The sequence below is a fragment of the Rana temporaria genome, chromosome 3 (assembly GCF_905171775.1).
Source record: "Rana temporaria chromosome 3, aRanTem1.1, whole genome shotgun sequence".
Classification (NCBI taxonomy): domain Eukaryota; kingdom Metazoa; phylum Chordata; class Amphibia; order Anura; family Ranidae; genus Rana; species Rana temporaria.
Genome location: NC_053491.1, coordinates 275,579,723 through 275,600,626, shown reverse-complemented (window position 1 = coordinate 275,600,626; position 20,904 = coordinate 275,579,723). Strand labels below are relative to the sequence as shown.

The 20,904-nt window shown below is 39.3% G+C and overlaps 1 protein-coding gene across 1 annotated transcript in view; it reads right to left on the bottom strand.

Moving 5' to 3' along the window:
* The window catches only part of TENM2 (teneurin transmembrane protein 2), a 1,404,789-nt gene that overhangs the window by 1,144,066 nt on the left and 239,819 nt on the right, over nt 1-20,904 (bottom strand). The window contains exon 2 of the mRNA XM_040344668.1: nt 827-946. Coding sequence (XP_040200602.1) covers nt 827-946 — 120 coding nt within the window. The remainder of the gene's footprint in view (nt 1-826; nt 947-20,904) is intronic.

Genomic DNA, 20,904 nt, shown 5'->3' with positions numbered 1-20,904 from the left:
TGTTGAGAAAGTGAGTATAGTTTCCATTTCCACAATTCAATGGCTGAATGCAAAAGCTTTTAATGATCACTGAGTTTCTGACCCTGAACCGTTAAATAATGAAAGCAGGTTTATGTCCCAGTAAGGGTATTGCCTCAAGCCACTTTAGCAGATTTTGAGACACTCTTTAAAGTTTTACCCTGGAAACCAAAGGATTTGAAGAGCAACCAAGCTTTTTAAGCCCAGGTTCACACTGGGCTGCGGGAGTGAAGCCGTGCGAGTTCAGCTGAACTCGCACAATTTCACTCCCGCTGGCAGTCTCGATTTCGGCCACAATTTCAGAGACATCTGTGCAGGTTTCTGCACAGATGTCAATGTAAATCGCGGCCCGAAATCACAAAAAGTAGTACAGGAACTACTTTTTGAAATTGGTGCAGTGCCGCAGATGCGGCGTCGCACCGATTGGGACGATGCCGTTGTCAACAAATGCTGCCAATTTGAGATGAGATTTGACATCTCAAATCGCATCTCAAATCGTACCAGTGTGAACCAGGCCTAAGAGTAAACTGAAGCCTAATTTTGAAAGGATTAGACCTCTTTCATTCCCTGTGTCACTTCCTGTCCTTGTTAAAATGGTGACTAGGGCAAGAAGCTATTGGAAATTTCACCAATGGAGACACAGAATATTGAAAACATCATAAAACATTGTTCATTGCTTTTAGTATTACAGTCAACATTATTATATACTGTAAATTAATCTCAAAAACTATACAAATACATGTTTTCCTTAAAAAGGAGATTATCTTTTACTGGCTTTATAATAGATGAACTATTTATTATTTCCTACCTTCGGAGTACAGATCCAAATGGCAGGGCGTTTTGGGGTATCTGCTATTTGTATGATTTCCAAGTTTGGTTACACCACCACTCTCAGAATAACAGCATTTGGAGTTTGGACTTTCTTTCCCTGAAACACAAACATAAAAATTATCATTAAAATATCATTCAAAGGTTTTAAATAAAAACAGTGAGACATTAATGTTTTACTAAATATATAAATCGGAATCACACAAAATGTACTAATGGCAAAATAAAAACTGAGGAATATCATGACATATTTTCTCAATATTAAGGTATAAGTATACAGTAGCTGTTTTAAAAAAGGTGGATAGAGTAGAGTCAGTACATTTTTTCTGGTTTGTGTCTCGTTATGGGAAAGTCCTTTCACTTTCTGTTTCTGTAACAATGTAAAAATCTAATAATGTAGCAATAAGCAAGAAGAGGTTTGTAAAAAGTATGGGGGATTATTCTCTTGCCTTTACTAGAATATTTGCCCTCACCCCTCGTTCTGGCGAAAGCTCTAAAAGATTGGTTTTACCATCATGATCTATCTGCATGACAGTTGTTATCAACACCTAAAGAGGGTTAATTTAACCTAGCTGGGATGCATAAAACAATGAATACTAAATACTTAAAGTGGAAATCAGGCCTAATGCCCCGTACACACCATCACTTTATGTGATGAAAAAAAACGACACTTTCTGTGAAGTAAAAAATGACGTTTTTGAAACTTCAATTTTCAAAGACGAAGTTGCATACACACCATCGTTTTCTCACAATGATCTTGCAAAGTCAGGTTACGTTCCACCACGTTTTACCATTGAAGCTAGCTTCTGGGCATGCGTAGATGAAAAAACGTCTTAGAAAACGACAATTTTTGCTACACACGGTCAATTTCTGTGAGGTAAAAAGTGCACTTTTGAAAAACGACACATAAAATTGAAGCATGCTTCAATTTTTTTCTGTCGTTTTTTAGAAGACATAAAACGACGTTTTTGCCCACACACGGTCAATTAAATTGACGTTTTTGAAAATGACATTTTTTTCCATCGCAGAAAGTGATGGTGTGTACGCGGCATAACTCTTAATCCTCGTACACACGATCGGATATCTGATGGAATCTAATCCGATGGCTTTTTTCGTCGGATATCCGATGAAGCTGACTTTTATCGGTCTTGCCTACACACCATCAGTCAAAAATTCGACCGGGCCAAAACGCGGTGACGTAAATCACTATGACGTGCTGAGAAAAATGAAGTTCAATGCTTCCGAGCATGTGCGACATGATTCTGAGCATGCATGGATTTTCGACCGATGATCCACACAGACGATCGTTTTTTTACATCATTTTTTTATCCATAGGAAAAATTTAAAACATGTTCTTTTTGTTCACCGATGGAAAACAAACCGATGAGGCCCACACACGATCGGTTTGTTCGATGAAAACGGTCCATCGGCCTGTTTTCATCGGACAAACCGATTGTGTGTACAGGGCTTAACTGTTCTTAAAACATTTTTCTCCCCTCCTTCTACCTATTCTGCCTACCCTGTGTATAAAAGATCTGTATACTTGCCATTTTTTAGGAAGCACCAGACGGGTCATGTGAACATGAAGCTCCAGCTCCCCTGTGTCAGTAAGCTACAGGGAAGAGGAGGGAGAGCAAACAATGGCTGGGCCTTGGGAGACTTATGGGATATCTTGCCTGGTCATACGTTTGATATTTTGTGTTTGACAGAAATGTGGCAACAACTTAATGACTTCTCTCATCGGAATCAATCCACTTCTCCTGGGTTTGTTTACATCAGAGGGGGTGGTCCTGTGATATTCTACCAAGCAAATGACAAATCTTGCTTGTTTCTCTGACTGCTTACAGTATGTTTGATTTGAATCTGTCACCCTGCAACTGCATGGACCAACTCCTAATATTGTGGCCACAGTCTATCATCCACCTAATCTCAGCAGTGACTTTATAAATTAATTTTGTGCTACAATCCATCTTTGCTCACTGTTCCTTAATAATTCTGCTGGAATCTTTTAACCCATTTGCATCCATGCTATAGCATGGGCCTATATTGCCAGGAGGGCATTCATGTATATGCCCCCTGTGGGGTTCCGAGCGGCGTACTCTGTGATCAGTGAGTCTATGAGACTCGGCTGATCATAGATCGAGGTAAGGGGCTGATCCTGACCCCTTACCCCGTGATCAGCTGTCAGCCAATGCCGGTAATCGATGTGAGGAGAAAAAAAATGTTTACCGACTGTTGTCAGAGGGACATCGGTCCCGAACACGGAGAGCCACTGACGCCTCATCTGTGCCCACCAGTGCCCCCTACCTGTGACCAATTTCCAATACATTATAAAATATAAAAACAGTATATATCAAAACAAGAACAAACTCCTGCGCACGGGTGAAATGTCCAAAGTTATTCAATATTCCACATGGAACATACATATATATCAATGTCTATATATCCTAAAATGCTCTCAAAACATATTGTAATGCTGTGTACACACAACCGTTTTTCGGGTTGTAAAAAATGACATTTTTAAGGGTCTAGAAAAAACAACGTTTTTTTCAACCCAATCATTAAAACGGCCTTGCCTACACATGATCGTGAAAAAAAAATTCTCTAGCAAAGCGTGGTGATGTACAACACGTACGACGGCACTTTAAAGGGGAAGTTTCATGCAGATGGTGCCACCCTTCCGGCTGCTTTTGCTGATTTAGTGTTAATAAAAGACGATTCGCACTTTTCAGTCTGTTACAGCGTGATGAATGTGCTTACTCCATTACAAACGCTAGTTTTACTAGAACAAGCGCTCCCGTCTCATAACTTGCTTCTGAGCATGCACGTTTTTTTCACGTCGTTAAAGCCCACACACAACCATTGTTTATGACGTTAAAAACGACGTGAAAAATTAGAGCATGTTTGAAATTTTTAATGCCCATATTTTACATCGTGAAAAATGCTCTGGAGCCCACACACGGTCGTCGTGTAAGACAATTTGCACAAATTAGGATCTACCCTGGATCGTCAAGATTTATTAAGACCGCAATAGCAGGAGAGATCAGATTACATAGACTGTAATATGACTCATGAGAAAGACAAATCCCCCTCCATCTTTCTTAGCAGAGCCAGGGCCATCTTTCTTGGCAAGATTTAAACAGGCAACCCACAAATATGTATATAGTGCTATTTTGTCCTATTAGAAAGCTTGGGCATGCTTTGTGTCATGGAAACCCTTAATATTTTATTAAAATAATTTGAAAATTATAATCAATCTATTAATAAATTGAAAACAAGTATATAAGAGGAGAGCACAGCAGGGAACCAGGAATTCCCCCCGCCCCAGAGTGTTGGATTCCATGGGATCTTAACCCTTCTGGCGGTAAAAGCTGGAAAATGGCTTGGGCAGGAAGGGTGTTTAACCACTTCCCGACCGCCGCATGTATATGTACGTCCACAGAATGGCACGTACAGGCAAATAGGCGTACAGGTACGTCCTTGACTTCTAGCGGGTGGGGGGTCCGATCGGGACCCCCCCCGCTACATGCGGCGGTCGGATTCCCGCGGAGATTTATCCGGGACGACGGCGCAGCTATTCGTTTATAGCCGCTCCGTCGCGATCGCTCCCCGGAGCTGAAGAACGGGGAGAGCCGTATGTAAACACGGCTTCCCCGTGCTTCACTGTGGCGGCTGCATCGATCGAGTGATCCCTTTTATAGGGAGACTCGATCGATGACGTCATTCCTACAGCCACACCCCCCTACAGTTGTAAACACACACTAGGTGAACCCTAACTCCTACAGCGCCCCCCGTGGTTAACTCCCAAACTGCAACTGTCATTTTCACAATAAACAATGCAATTTAAATGCATTTTTTGCTGTGAAAATGACAATGGTCCCAAAAATGTGTCAAAATTGTCCGAAGTGTCCGCCGTAATGTCGCAGTCACGAAAAAAATCGCTGATCACCGCTAATAGTAGTAAAAAAAAAAAATTAATAAAAATGCAATAAAACTATCCCCTATTTTGTAAACGCTATACATTTTGCGCAAACCAACCGATAAACGCTTATTGCGATTTTTTTTACCAAAAATATGTAGAAGAATACGTATCGGCCTAAACTGAGGGGAAAAACATTTTTAATATATATTTTTGGGGGATATTTATTACAGCAAAAAGTAAAAAATATTGCATTTTTTTCAAAATTGTCGCTCTATTTTTGTTTATAGCACAAAAAATAAAAACCGCAGAGGTGATCAAATACCACCAAAAGAAAGCTCTATTTGTGGGGAAAAAAGGACGCCAATTTTGTTTGGGAGCCACGTCGCACGAGCGCGTAATTGTCTGTTAAAGCAACACAGTGCCGAATCGCAAAAACGCCTTTGGGCATTTAGCAGCATATTGGTCCGGGGCTTAAGTGGTTAAGTGCCCTGTATTGAGGTGGTTATAAAGTAAAAAAAAACATAACACATACAGTACACTGTAATCTTAGGCCCCGTACACACGACCAAACATGTATGCTGAAACTGGTCCGCGGGCCAGTTTCAGCATACATGTTCGGTCGTGTGTAGGCGCGAGCAGGCCGAATTCCAGCAAACATTTGCCCGCCGGGCCTTTTCCCAGCAGACAAATATTCCTGGACGTGTTTTAAAACCGTCCGCTGGAATCCTGCCCACTCGGACATGTACGGTCGTCAGTACAGACCTACCGTACATGTCTGAGCGCCCGCCGTCCCTCGTATGCGTCGAATGACTTTGACGCATGCATGGAAGCCTTTAAATGGCAGGCCCGCCCACGTCGCCGCGTCATCGCCGCTTCATCATCGCGGCGACGACGCGGACACGCCCCGCGTAATGTTTACGCGCGGACTTCTGTACGATGGTTAGTACAGAAGCCCTCTGGCAGGCATGTACGGTGAAAACGGTCCGACGGACCGGTTTCACCGTACATGTTTGCTCGTTAGTACCCGGCCTAACAGATTACATTACTGTATCAAATCATTTCACCACCCTTTTACCCCTAGTACTTTGTCCAGTGCCCTGCATGCAGTTTTATATTATATATACTGTTCTTTCTGCCTGAAAATTCTGATTATCCACGGCAACCAAAAAGTGTCCCTTTATGTCAAATGTGTTTTTTAGACCAGCTAGAAAACAGTAATTATTAAATTAGAACACTTGCAGAGTGGAGCGAAAGTGATTCATGGGCAAATTCATTGTATTATATTTTTTTATAATTATTTATAGTTATTTATTATATTATAATTTATGATTTGGTGTTTCAAACTTTATCATCCCCGGGATGTCTACTAGACTCTTGTTTGGACAGATTTAAGTGTGTTATTACTAAGACTTACAGGCCTACAATGTAAGAACGCCACATTTCTAGGCAAAACAATGTACCACTTTGAGATTCAAAAATCTGACATAATCATACCGCCAGGGAGGTTAAGCTTACATTTTTTTACACACGTCTGCAAAGATCAGTGGCACGGGCAGTGGGAGAGAAGTGTATTTTAAATTTCTTTCTTGGAGGGTACTTTTTTAAGATTTTGCGCTTTTCAGTTTTAGTACATTACTGTACGTATGGGCTTTCTAATATAACAATGGTGTACTGCCTGCATGCTTGTTGGTGGCCTGTTCATACGTTGACAAGACAAAGGGCATTGTCTCTGTTAGGAAAGAGGAAACGGGATTGGTCTTTATACTTTGCAGTAAACAGTTTGCTGGGAATATTTATTTTAGCATTATACTGCCCCTTAAAGATATTTAAAGCTGATTGATGTAATGAATGCTTCAATCAAATTCTATGGTAATTAACTGGCTTCACTTATTTTTTCATACAGCATGCTTTCTTTCTGAGCAATCTGTTCTAAAAAAAATACTACTTGTAGTAATCGATCTATGTTTGTTGTATTGGAAAGCTAATGCTAACTACATATCACTTTTCTCATGTTTACTTCCCCTAGGCTTAATACTAGCAGCTACAAATCCTAAAAAAATATATTTTATTTTCTATTTCCATTTGATACAAAGACAAGTGGCATATTTAAATGCTGATAATGTAGCATGTACAAATGGCGGGCGTGATTGTCTTAAAATGTGGCTTATATCCTTATTGTACTTATGCGCTCCCTTCAACAAAATATCAAGCTCTAATCATCCAGTGAACCGGGGCAACATATTTGCTGACACCAATAAGTGTCTGTCTTTTAAGAAATTGCTGCCTTGAGGGAGATGGAAATAATTTATATGAACTTCAGAAATAGATTTTGGACCAAAGTAAATCTCAAGAAGACCCCCAAAAAATCTCTTCTAGTACAGGACTCGTAATATATGAAGGACATATGCTTTTATTAAAGCAATAAGTACTGCACTTACACAGAGGGAAATGTGAAACACAGTAAGTGTTATTGACTGCCTTATGATGACTGCAAAACAATAATTATGTGAATGTCTGTTAACAATCACTTAAGGCTGTTGTGTGCTGATGTGTAACTCCCTGCAGACTTCATCCTGGAAAATAGGGGAACTGTTAACACTTTAGCATTTTTCCATGATATAGCTATGGGAAATTTGAGAAACAAGAACCACATAGAATGGTATTAAAAGTGTAAATGATGAAAACTAAAAATATTGTTTTGTCTTTGCCCTGAATACTGTTTCAAATAATAATGCCAAAATTAAGATAATAACACGATATGTATAGGCAACATAGTATGTTAAATAAAGCAGGTAATGGTTAGGATCCCTGTCAGTTTTCTTTTTCTTATCCCAAAGATACAGCAGGAAGTACTTTATAAAAGGAAATCTCTTCAAAATGAGAGAACATTCCTTCTGAGGCAGAAAACAAGTTTTCATTCATCTACTATTCCTGTGACAACTGAAAATTTTAAATCTTTCAACCCTTTATGTACCTGTGGCATTGGTCACCAAGACCAACAGGGAATATAAATCTCCCCAGCAGGGGAAACAAACAAAAAAAACAACCTGATGGTGGTTTTATCTCTTCTACATTCAATGCAAAGCTAATTAAAAAATTAGCAATGCATACAATAAACTACTGAAGTTGCTTTAACTAACTCAATATTAACATGTCTGATCCCCTTTGGTTATGGGCCATTTTTAGTTTTGTGATTGCTTGACTAAAATTTCTTAGATATGCAATACTGCACACAAAAAATATATACTTTTTTGAGACACATGGAGCTTTCTTCTGGCTCTATGCAATAACCACTGTGTTCTTTTTTTTGTTTTTTTAATATATATATATACAAATTCTAAGAAAAATGGTTTCCCTTACAGGAAATGCAACCTCAAAGTGATCTAACTTTGTTGCCACAATATTTTGGAATTGAAGAAACATGCTGGTATTAAGCAAAACAGAACAATCTCATACATTAGTTAGCTAGTGGCACTTTAAACTCCACACACCACCGTATTTTAAGCCTTTCTCATCTACAGTCTCTCTATACTTTCCATTGATCCCCTAAGCCATAGTATTATTTACATTTGTGATTGCTGTGATTAGTCATTCCATAAATCACAATTCACAGAGGCTGTCTGATCGGTTCTTTGAATTTAGCCTAAAATTATTACTGTCTAATTACAGTGGGATCATAGGAATTCTGCCTGTACCTGGTACACAAAAATGCTCAGTCAGAATATCCGCTCCCCCTAGTGGATTCTTAAATACAGCTGCTAGGAGGAACAAATTATTACTACTGGTTGAAAAAGAGTAATGTGTTTATTCTTTTTCTAAAATGAAAGATGGGCAACCTTTTATGATTGATGGCCTTTTTGTGGGGTGGCTCTGAGTAGCAGAAGTAGGTGATATAGTTTGCTCTAGACCAGTGGTTCTTAACCTGGGGTTCGGGACCCCCTCGGGGGTCAAATTATGATTTGCCACGGGTCACCAAATTCTGGGCTGTTCCTGAAGCCCACACTCCTCTCCCAGCCTTTTTTCAGCCGCCCAGCAGGGCTGTCCCTGGAGCATGTGGTCACCCAGCTAGGCTGTTTCTGGAGCCTGTGGCTGCCCATTCAGTCTCTTCGCAGCCTCCCATTCAGTTCACGGCATGGCTTGGGGGCAGAGCCTAGATGTCAGCTGACTGGTGAGGAGTATGAAGTGGGCGTGGCTGGAGGAGACACTACCTCCTGATTTCAGCATAGGTGTCACTGCTACGAGACACCACAAAGTCTGGGACACAATGAGTAACACTACCTGTGATTATAGTTGCCATTAAAAGTCCCCACTACAGTTCTCAGATTAGCAGATGACCTTGATCAAGAACACCAAAGCTGGCTGATCAGAACTCCCCCTAGCATTGCAACTCATCCCATTCCCCCCACCAAAGAGTAAGAAAAGGAATAAAAAATAGAGAATACATGGAAGGGAGAGGAAAAGAGGGGAAGGAAGAATGAAAAAGGGAGAGAAAGAATACGAGAATAAGAAAGACAGCTAGAGAGAGGGATGTGGGGGGGACCAAGAAATTCGGATAGAGAGAGATAAAAGGGAAAGAAAGGAGAACAAAGAGTGGTGCATCCTAAAATGTACCATAAGGGGTTTAATACTGTACGTGTAAAAGGGACTCAGGGATCGCTAAATCTCCGTGGGCTAGGGGTGAAAATTACTTGTCTTGCCTTGGGTGCTGACAACCCACGCTACGAAAATAATTTTACTGTTAGGGAACCCCACAACTTGTGAAATGTTATCAATGGGTCACGGCACTGGAGGGTTGAGAATCGCTGCTCTAGACTGAAGCTTCTATGAAGAAACCAGTGTGGATTTTATTTTTCACTGCTTAAATGTAATAAGCACACAGTAGATCAATAAGTGCACTATTTATATGTAGTAAAAATAGAAGTCAAAAGGGTGCTATTAGATTATTGAACAGTACAATTAATACAAAACAAATAGAACACATTTTGAGAACATATAAAGGTTTATATTTGCCAAACAGCAACACTTATAACCCAAATGAAGCATTTCACCTTTATCTTTAAAACACAACACTTTCCGAATTTTGATGTGCTACACTGCAAATGGGAGTTAGAGTCACAGAGAGAATCCAGCTGTCAGAGATGGTGAGAATGAGTCAGACATCAGGGAGAGTGGAAGAAGGGAGAATTGCAATACATACTCTTGCTCCAGCAGAGGTGCTGTTGGGCCCAAAAAAGTGGTGCTGGTAGTAAAGAAATGCAGGTTTGCTATTCTTTTTCTACTCTACTTTTCCTTTTATGTCCCTGTTGCTAGGAAATAATTGAAAGTGAACTGCATCGACAAATGCTGTGCAGATGCATAGCAACAAGAATGTAAAAGGGCAACAAAACAGGGCACAGATGCATTTTCTATTTTAGTTGGCTCAGGAACCCGAAATGCCCACTTAAAAAAAATCTATTTCAGCAAGCTATGGCAAAAAAAAAAAACTGAAGGACTGGCTAAAACCACCACCTACAGATTGCACACAGGGATAACAGACAGTCATTTCCTACAACATTTTCAAAAAGGGAGTGATGTGGATGGGCACAATGATTACCCACCTAAGTGCACTGTGTACTGCAACTTAGCTACAGGAACATGAAGATCTGACCAAGAAAGTGGGTCAAAGGGAACTGAAAATGCAAGCTCACGTTTTCATGTTTACTTTGCTACATTATAGTACACAGTGAGAAATGTGGGCACTTAATTATTAAGTCTCTGCACATTTCTTGCCCTTTATCATAGCCTAGAAAAATGTATGTTTTCTGCTGCTTAAGTATACCTGGATATGGTCTAACTCAGGGGTGTCCAAAATTTTTTCAAAGAGGGCCAGATTTGATGAAGTGAACATGTGTGAGGGCCGACCATTTTGCCTGAAATTCTTTGAACCATTTAAATTTGGTCTGAGTGTGTTCGTCCGAGCACTGATGCCCAACAAGAATTCTCCAGCCTTTGTGGCTGTGTGTGATGAAGAGATGAGCTTGGGCGTGTTATTTGGATATACCGTATTTATTGGCATATAAAACGCACCTTCACTTTAGGAGGGAAGTTTCAGGAAAAAAAATAATTGTAAATTAAGAACTGTGATTGCCATTAATGCAACCTCACCATTGTATGAATGCAGCCTCACCATTGCCATCAGTGCAGCCTGATCAAAGGGGGGGACAGGGAGGGGGACGGGACGAGCACCAAACAGACTACATGGCGGACTCTTTAATACAAAGTCCCGCCTCCTATGATAGACAGAACAGTCGTACGATGGCAGCCCAGGAGATGTGACTTTCTATTACAGACACCGCTGAGTAAACAGGAGATTCTCCTGTATGTAATCTGACGGCTCTCGTCCCGCCCCCTCCCTGTCCCCTCTGAGGCAGAGCCGATAAATAGAGTATTTATCTTTTTTGGCCCTGGGGGGCCACATTAAACCAGAACATTGGCCGCAATTGGCCCGCAGGCTGGACTTTGGACATGCCTGGTCTAACATGGTTTGTGGGATGTGTTGAGGCCCATGGGCCATATAATAAATGGCCAAAGAAACAAGAAGAGTTGACCACACTCCAAGGTGTAGAGGAATAACATTCTGCTTTATTTAAAATTCAAATCCATGTGGATAACATCAATACAGATGTCTGTATTGATGTTATCCACATAGATTTGAATTTAAAATAGAGCGCGGTCAACTCTTCTTGTTTTTTTAGCTATCTATCCAGACCGTGGACAAGACCTGCACCTGATGGTTTGAGGGAAGATTGCTCTCATCTGGAGCCACACAGTCCTGCTCTCTTGTTGGATTTCTCATTCTGTATGTTAGTTGGCCCTTTTGAAGATTAATAATAAAATGTTGAATATTAACTTGGTCTTGAATCACACTTATTTAGATAGTTAATTAATATGAATTGCACAATTTTTTTGAACGGGGGTACACATTTAAAGCTTTACATGGTGTCTGGGGATTTACTATTCATGACTATAATACATTTTTCATTAGAAACTTTAGTAGCCAGGACAATATAACCAAACAAAATGCTAAATATCTCCCCAGTAGTGAGGCTTGATATACCCTGGTGTAGTCCTAGTTTATCCACACTTCTATACTCATATAATCCCTTCACCTTGTACAGTTTGTCTGCTCTGCTTCCAGATAAAAAATAAACAAAAATGAGCTGTACACTTGCTCAAAGTTATGCCAATGGTGGTAATTCTATATGATAAAGAAGGCCTTTTGAGCCCCCCAGAGTAGATCCCTGTATTCCCTAATATCCCTCACCCTACTTTTCTACCATGCCTGTCTTCTTCCTCCAGTCATAGCATTCCCACAACAGTTAGAAAGCACTCCCTAGGCACACTTATTGCTTTTATCACCACTGATGTTAACCCCTTCCCTGCCAGTGTCATTAGTACAGTTACCGTGCATATTATTTAGCACTGATCACTGTATTAGTGTCACTGGTCCCCAAAAAGTGTCAAAAGTGTCAGTTAGGTTTCCGATTTGTCTGCTGCAATATTGCAGCCCCGATAAAAATCACTCATCACTGCGATTACTAGTAACAATTCCATAAAATTATTCCCTAGTTTGTAGACAATATACATTTTACGCAAACCAATCAATTTCCGCTTATTGGGACTTTTTTTTACCAAAATTATGTAACAGAATACATATTGGCCTAAACTGATGAAGAAATTTGATTTTTTACATGTTTTTATTGGATATGTTTTATGTTTTACATGGAAGAAATTGTTTATTGAATATTGTGCATTTACTGAACTTTAGCCCCTGCTTAAAGTTTAATGTATTACACAAAAACACACACTGGTGATGGTCAATTGATCTTCTACACATACTGGCCCAGTTTCACATATAATTACATTGCTCCTGGGCAGCGTAACGTATGTGATTTACGTTACACCGCCGCAGGTTTACAGCGTTAGTGCCTGATTCTCAGAACACTTACCTGTAAACTTGCGGCGGTGTATCGTAAAAGCGCTCGGCGCAAGCCCGCCCAATTCAAATGGGGCGGGCACCATTTAAATTAGGCGCGTTCCCACGCTGAGCGTACTGCGCATGCTCCGTCGGGTAAATTACCCGACGTGCATTGCGCTAAATGACGTCGCACCGACGTCATTTGCTTAGACGTTAACGTAAATGGCGTCCAGCGCCATTCACGGACGTTTTACGCAAACGACGTAGATTTTTTAAATTTCCACGCGGGAACAACAGCCATACTTAAGATTGAGAATCTTGGCCCCTGTATTTATTTGCATTTGAGACTGGGGCAGCTAGGAGTTCAAACACGGGAAAAGTCACACAAAGGCGATGGGTTTTCAAACTTAGGACCCATCTTCTAAGCCCCCCCCCACCGTGCTGTTCAAACATATAACAAAAAATATAAAAATAATACCTTGCCTGAGCTGTTAAAGTCAACTATACAAATTATACAAAAGTATACAAGCAATAGCTCAAACTCTGCAGCATGATTTTTATTTTTTTAAAACAACACTTTGATATGTATTCAGTAAACATAAAAATATATTTTTTTTCATTAATTGTAAACATAGAGGTAAATATAGACAAATATGGCCTTAGGTAATCTTGCTGGAAAATGGATCTGCTTAGTAGACAACACTTCAATAAGGTTAAAATTACTGAGCTAATGAATAAAACAACAGAAATGTAACACAACTGCATGAATAAATAGTAAGTTGCCTTACACTTAACCTAAACAGATTTGCATTCACATATTTTCTTTAAGCTATGTCAAAGTTCCAAGACTTCCTCAGTGACCTTACAGTCTTTATTACATTGTGTTTAGAATTATCCAGTTTTTTTTATATATAGGCACATACAAATCTCCATTTTAACTCAATGAAGCAAAGAAGATTGCTCCTATTTGCTAGATTAATTTATTTCTAACTCTGTCTCCATCCTATCTTAAAAAAAATAACAGATACAAGTTGTCAAAATGACCTATTATATTTGTATAGCATTGAGGTTTGAGGCTATCTGTAAGAAACATTATGCTAATAGCCATTTATACTAAATGCTGCTCTGATGAACAAAAAAATATTTATATATTTTAGAGTAATAAATTGGATATCTCTTGTGTTATAACATTGTGAAATATTTTTGACTGACATCTGTCATCTTCTCATCAAGGTAATTTGGGTCACAGTTGAAATTGAGTCTAATGAGTACACAAAATTTTAATGGAGTCATTGGTTTCATTAAGGTAGTGGAAAAAAAAAGCATGCGGGTAAAAATATTAGCATTGACCAGCCAGATAATAAAAACTTGGAAAGTTTTTCTCTCTTTGTAATGGATGATTGATGAACATTAATGACCATTAAGCTTCTATTTATTATGGTAAGCAGAATATAGAAATTAGCTGCAAATGATTTCCGAGAAATTAAGCAATCAAGGAGCTATTAAGGAGGGATTTATTGTACTAAATATAAAATGACAATTTCCCCAATGAATCCTCAAAGTAATCTATGTCTTTGCCATGGTGGCCTGTTTGAGTAATCTCAAATTACAGAAGATGCAATCCATTCCATTGTTTTTTTTTACAAGTAAATTATAGATATGAAGCATTACTAATTCAGGGGCCACACATAATAATGTCAATAAAGTACTCGAGCAAACGATTTCAGGCTCAGATACTACTTAACTGTGTCCTATAGCTATCTGCAATGACAATGAAGGTCTCTGGAGAAAAACTATACACCAGCGTATAAATGTCTTTAAACCCTACAGTGGAGTTTTGATAGCATACTTTGGCATGTTTGCCTCAATTTCACCACTGCTATTTAGAATAAAATAATATTTATAAAAGTTTAGTATCCAAAATGATAAGCATTTGCACAAATCTGGATGAGGATCACACATTTTTTTTCTATGTTAACATAAGAAATCAAGGCAGTTTTGTTTTATAATGAATATGTTGGAAAGAAAAGGATCACACATTTTTTTTTTTTTAAACATAAGAAATGAAGACAGCTTTGATATTTAATAAATGTGTTGGAAAGAAAATACCAGAATATCAAAAAAGGTTGGTTTACTTTGTTTGAATACCACATACAGTATTCAAGGTTTGTTTAGCATTAAGAGTTCTACTGTCATTTTGGGGGGTACATTAAGCAAAACTAACAGAAACCACAGAAGTACGCAAATACAGTGTTATCAGAAGTGGTATTCATAGAAGAGTTGCGACCACAAAGCCAGTATTCCAAAGCCCAAAATGCACCTATGCATGAAAACACAAAGACTGGAGTGCATAAAAATGGCAGCAGATGCTCTAGTCAGATGATTCAAAATATGAAATATACTATATATCTCTAACAAAAGACGGTGTGTCAATTAACCCCTTGCCGACCAGCCGCCACAGTTCTACTGCGGCAGCATGGTGCGACTGGACGAAACAACGTTATGTTATGTCGCTTCACCCTGTGGCCACCAGGGGCGGGCAAGCCCACGGAGCCAATGCAAGTCATGCCCACCGGGCACCCGCGATCGCTTGTGACACAGCGAGAACCCGGGATCTGTGTGTGTAAATCAGGCCTTCATGGTAGAATATCTGCTAGGAAACCACTGCTAAAGAAAGGCAACAAGCAGAAGAGACTTGTTTTGGCTAAAGAACACAAGGAATGGACATTAGACCAGTGGAAATCTGTGCTTTGGTCTGATGAGTCCAAACTTGAGATCTTTGGTTCCAACCCCTGTGTCTTTGTGCGATGCAGAAAAGGTGAACGGATGGACTCTACATGCCTGGTTCCCAGCGTGAAGCATGGAGGAGGAGGTGTGATGGTGTGGGGGTGCTTTGCTGGTGACACTGTTGGGGATTTATTCAAAATTGAAGGCATACTGAACCAGCATGGCTACCACAGCATCTTTCAGCGGCATGCTATTCCATACGGTTTGCGTTTAGTTGGACCATCAATTATTTTTCAACAGGACAATGACCCCAAACACACCTCCAGGCTGTGTAAGGGCTATTTGGCCAAGAAGGAGAGTGATGGGGTGCTGCGCCAGGTGACTACCTCTTGAAGCTCATCAAGAGAATGCCAAGAGTGTGCCAAGCAGTAATCAAAGCAAAAGGTGGCTACTTTGAAGAGCCTAGCATATGAAATATATTTTCAGTTGTTTCACACTTTTTTGTTATGTATAATTCCACATGTGTTAATTCATAGTTTTGATGCCTTCAGTGTGAATCTACAATTTTCATAGTCATGAAAATAAAGAAAACTCTTTGAATGAGAAGATGTGTCCAAACTTTTGGTCTGTACTGCATATATATATATATATATATATATATATATATATATATATATATATATATATAGATAGATAGATAGATAGATAGATAGATAGATAGATAGATAGATCTATATATATATATATATATATATATATATATATATATATATATATATATATATATATATATATATATATATATATATATATATATATATATATATATATTTATCTTACCTATAGATTTATCTCTGCCTTAATTTGCACAAGATGGATAAAATGTCCAAAACACATTATAAAGGAAGTGGCTACTACTTATAATCTACCTACTAGTTATTGAAAAGCAGCTTATATTGTATATATAATTTATATAATATAATCATTTGTCATTCCAAGTACACATGGTAAAGAATGTACTGCTTTTTCCACATCTGGATCAGTGCTTTTATTTTACAAATAAATAACCATTGTGCAAATAAAGTAGATAAAGTCAATCAAAATTCTGTGTCAATAAAATGAGACTGACTTATAAGTTTGAAATTCCTCAATATCAATTTCACACCAACCTGAACAGTAATCTCATTTGTTATATGACAGCACAGCACACCGCCAATCTGTTTGCAGCCTGTGTGTATGTGTGTGTGTATTCCAGCTCACCCTTTCTAGTCATCACACCTGGGGCTATGTTACCTTTGAGAATTATCATTAAAAGCAATTGTTCATTTTTATTACTTCAATGTTTATTTCTAAAATATGTTATTGGCCACAGAACTGATTGGAAAATACAATGACCAGGGCAAAGTGAAAGGTAAAACAACATGGAATACAATAGGGATGTTTAACAAAAATTATAACTATTCTGTGTAAAATGGAGTAAACTATAGAAAGCAGTCAGAATTAATGTTTTCTAATCTAATTACAGTTAAGTAAAATGTGATAATTCAATTGAATCACTTCACCTCTGGAAGATTTCACCTCCTTCCTGACCAGGCCATTTTTTGAGATACAGCACTACGTTACTTTAACTGATATTTGCGCGGTTGTTACGACACTGTACCCAAATAAAATGTATTTTTTTTTTGTTCCCCCACAAATAGATTTGCACAAAAGTTATAGCATCTACAAACTTTGGGATATATTTCTGCAATTTGTATTTATTTTTTTACTAGTAATGACGGCGATCAGTGACTTATTGTGGGGCTGCGATATTGTGGCAGACAAAGCGGACACCTAACTGACACTTTTGACCCTTTTTTGGGGACCAGTGACATTATTACAGTGATACGTTCTAAGAATATGCACTGTTATTGTACTATTGACACAGGCGGGGAAAGGGTTTACCTCAGGGGGCGATTAAAGAGTTAAATATGGGTCTAGCTGGTGATTCAGTGTAGCAGGTTGCACGAAAAAAAAAACTCACTGCTTAACTTGGAGACACTGTGCTAACCATGCAAGGTTGGTTCATCGTTCTCACCTACTGAGCTGTTGTGGTCTGACAGGGGGATGACCCCCCACCAGAACACTATAATCAGTGCTCTCTGCCATTGGATGAGAGCGTTAATTGGGAGCCAGTCGGCTGCTGTTTTTTCCAGCATGCACGTCTGAGGCCTCGTACACATGACCATTTTCCTTAACAGAATCCATCAAGAAACTTGGTGGCAGAGCTTTTTTGCCGTGGAAAAAGGTCATGTGTATGTTTTTCATCGAGAAAACTGTCGATGAACTCGACGAGAAAAAAAGAGAACAAGTTCTCTTTTCCTCGACGGGAGTCTCAATTTCCTCATCGTGTTCCTCGTCGGGCTGGTTTTCGACAAGAAACACGTTTGTGTGTATGCTAAGAAACCCTTGCATGCTCAGAATAAAGTATGAGACGGGAGCGCACCTTCGGTAAAAGTAGTGTTTGTAATGGAGATAGCACATTTGTCATGCTGTAACAGTCTGAAAAGTGCAAATCGTCTCTTACCAAACTTTTACTTAACACGCAGTAACATGAGATTAGCAAAAGCAGCCCCAAGGGTTGTGCCAGTGGAATCGAACTTCCCCTGCTGTCATATGTGTTGTGCGTCACCGCGTTTGAGAACAAGGAGATTTGGTCTTGACAGTGTGTACGCAAAGAAAGCTTGTCAAGTTTCTCCACAAGCCTTACAAGGAACTCGTCGAGGAAAACGATGTTTCATTCACGACGAGTTTCTCGGTCGTGTGTATGAGGCCTGACAGAAGCCGGCTGAACAGCAGACAAACCAACATACACACGGGCAGAATGTCGGCTGTTTTTTTTTAACCAGCAAATATCTCCTGAGGCCCCGTACACACGACCGAGTTTCTAGGCAGAATTCAGCCAGAAACTCGATCGGAGCTGAATTCTGCCGAGAAACCCGGCCGTGTGTACACTTTCGGCCGAGGAAGCCGACGAGCTCCTCGGCGAGTCAAATAGAGAACATGTTCTCTATTTGCTCGTTTTTCAATGAGGAAAGTTGGCTCGCCGAGATCCTCGGCGGCTTCACACAGAACTCGACGAGCAAAACGATGAGTTTTGCCCGTCGAGTTCCTCGGACGTGTGTACGGGGCCTCACAGTCTGCCCATGTGTACAGGGCTTAAGCCTACCAGTTGGACTATTATTATCAGTTTTTAATTGCAACAAGGATTCAGTGAAAGTAAAAAGGAATAGTAAAGACAAACATAGTGTTCCAGGATATGTGGGAGCTGCAGTATTTTTCCACATCAGTATCCAACAATATTTGCTGTTTAATATACAATGATTAGTGGTACTAAAAGAATATTTGTCAAGAATATAAGTCTGACCCACAGAAGGTGTGAGTCCTGTTATTGCACTTTAGTTTGACAAGCCTGGAATAGACTATTGACTGTTACAGAGTTATTGCACTTTGTACTCATATAAATCACACTGTGTATGCCCTAAGAGGTACACAAAGACCATATCTTAATGTATCTAATGTATGGATGAAAAATTCTAAAGTACCATATGTTAACTGAGGATACCAGGGGGTTTAACAACTGTATAAATAAACAACTGTATACTGGTAAATGAACATCTTTCAAAATTAACAGATCCGGTTGTTCCACTATATTAAACAAAGTAGTAAACAATGTGATATCCATCCCTCCAACTGGCTACAGCTCACCATCAAAGGACTATGGGGTTTATTTACTAAAGGCAAATCCACTTTTCATTACAAGTGCACTTGGAAGTGCAGTCACTGTAGATTCGAGGGAATCATGCAAGGAAAATAAAAAACAGCATTTTTGCTTGTACATGATTGGATAATAAGATCTTCCCCCTCAGATTTATAACGACTCCACTTCCAAGAGCACGTTCAATGCACTTGTAGTGCAGAGTGGATTTGCCTTTAGTAAATCAACCCCTAAGTTTGTTGACCTGTGTAAATAGTTATAGGAGTGAATGTTCAGAACTTTCCTTACCAAGTAACATTTGGCCACTACGGAGTTGTAGCAACATAAACTAAAAGAGAAAATCGGACTTAGAATACAAAATTCAGTAGCTTTGTCTTTGAAGATGTGGTTTAATAATTTACAGAGAAAAATGTATTCTCATACACAGATTAAGATCTAAAGTGACAATGCAATCTTAATACCTCCACGATTGCTACTTATATTGCTATTTATTTCTGAAATAGTTTTGTTTTTCAGTGTATTAGGGTAAAGCCGGAATGGTATAAGAAAAATATGGAGGTGACATTCAGAAGTATTCTTTGGTGGGGTATGTTATTTATCCATTGTGTCAGTTGTACATGCAGATTGGCAGTGACTATCAGAGACGTGTAACCTGTTATAACCTCTGTTTGTTCAGAGTAATCTTTTGGACATATGCTGAAAATTGCCAATTTGTCTGAAAAATAGAAGGACTGAGGGGAAGTGTCTTTCGCCTTTGTGAGCGAGAGCCTCAAGCGGCACGAAAGAAATCTCTGTATGTGCCTGGGCTGAAACACATTTGATCTCCACAATCAGATGTCATCAACAGAAATGCTGAAATCTAAAGCCAGAAACACTTTCTTTTATTTGATAAAAAGAAATACTCACAGAATAGCAGAGATTCTAGTTATGTGCTAATGGATCATAAAAAAGAGGTGATTTCATGTCAAAAATCTTAACAAATGTAATTGAAAGTGTTCTCAATAAACACCAAAATATAGATTTGTAAACACTTTATTAACCCAAACTATATTAATGGCATAAACTATATTTAAACAATAATCAGAAAGAGGCTCCTGTAGTATAGTCCTGGATAATTATTTCTTCCTGACACATTACCTACTATGATATTACTTGCCGACGCACAGTGATAAACCTCTGCCTATAACCTAGAATATATTTGAAGGCTGCCAGCTCTAACTTGATCACTGTGTGACTTTCTTAGTTTTTATTTTGGTATCAGCTAACCATGATATTATTCAAAATGATGTTGTCTAAAAGTAGTTTGTGTATTTGATGGAGATTAGGAAAAATGTAAGCATATATTTGTTGTATGAACTTTTATAGTGTATTATGTTGGGGTGCAGGGGACAGTGGGGGTGCAGTGCTGGGTACAGGTGAGGCTGCATGCCTGGGCACAGGTAATGCTGCATTTCTTGGCACTGGTGAGGCTGCATTTCTTGGCACTGGTGAGGCGACATAGATGGGCATAGCTGCACCCTGCATTATTTAAGTAGCCAACTCTTGAGCCCTGGGGCTTTCTAGGGGCCCTGATGTAAGAAAGGGGCTCTCTGGGGACCCTGATTTATGTAGGGAGGCTCTCTGGGGACCCTGATGTAAGTGGGGGGCTCTCTGTGGACTCTAAAGTAAGGGTCTCAGATTGGTAATGATAATATA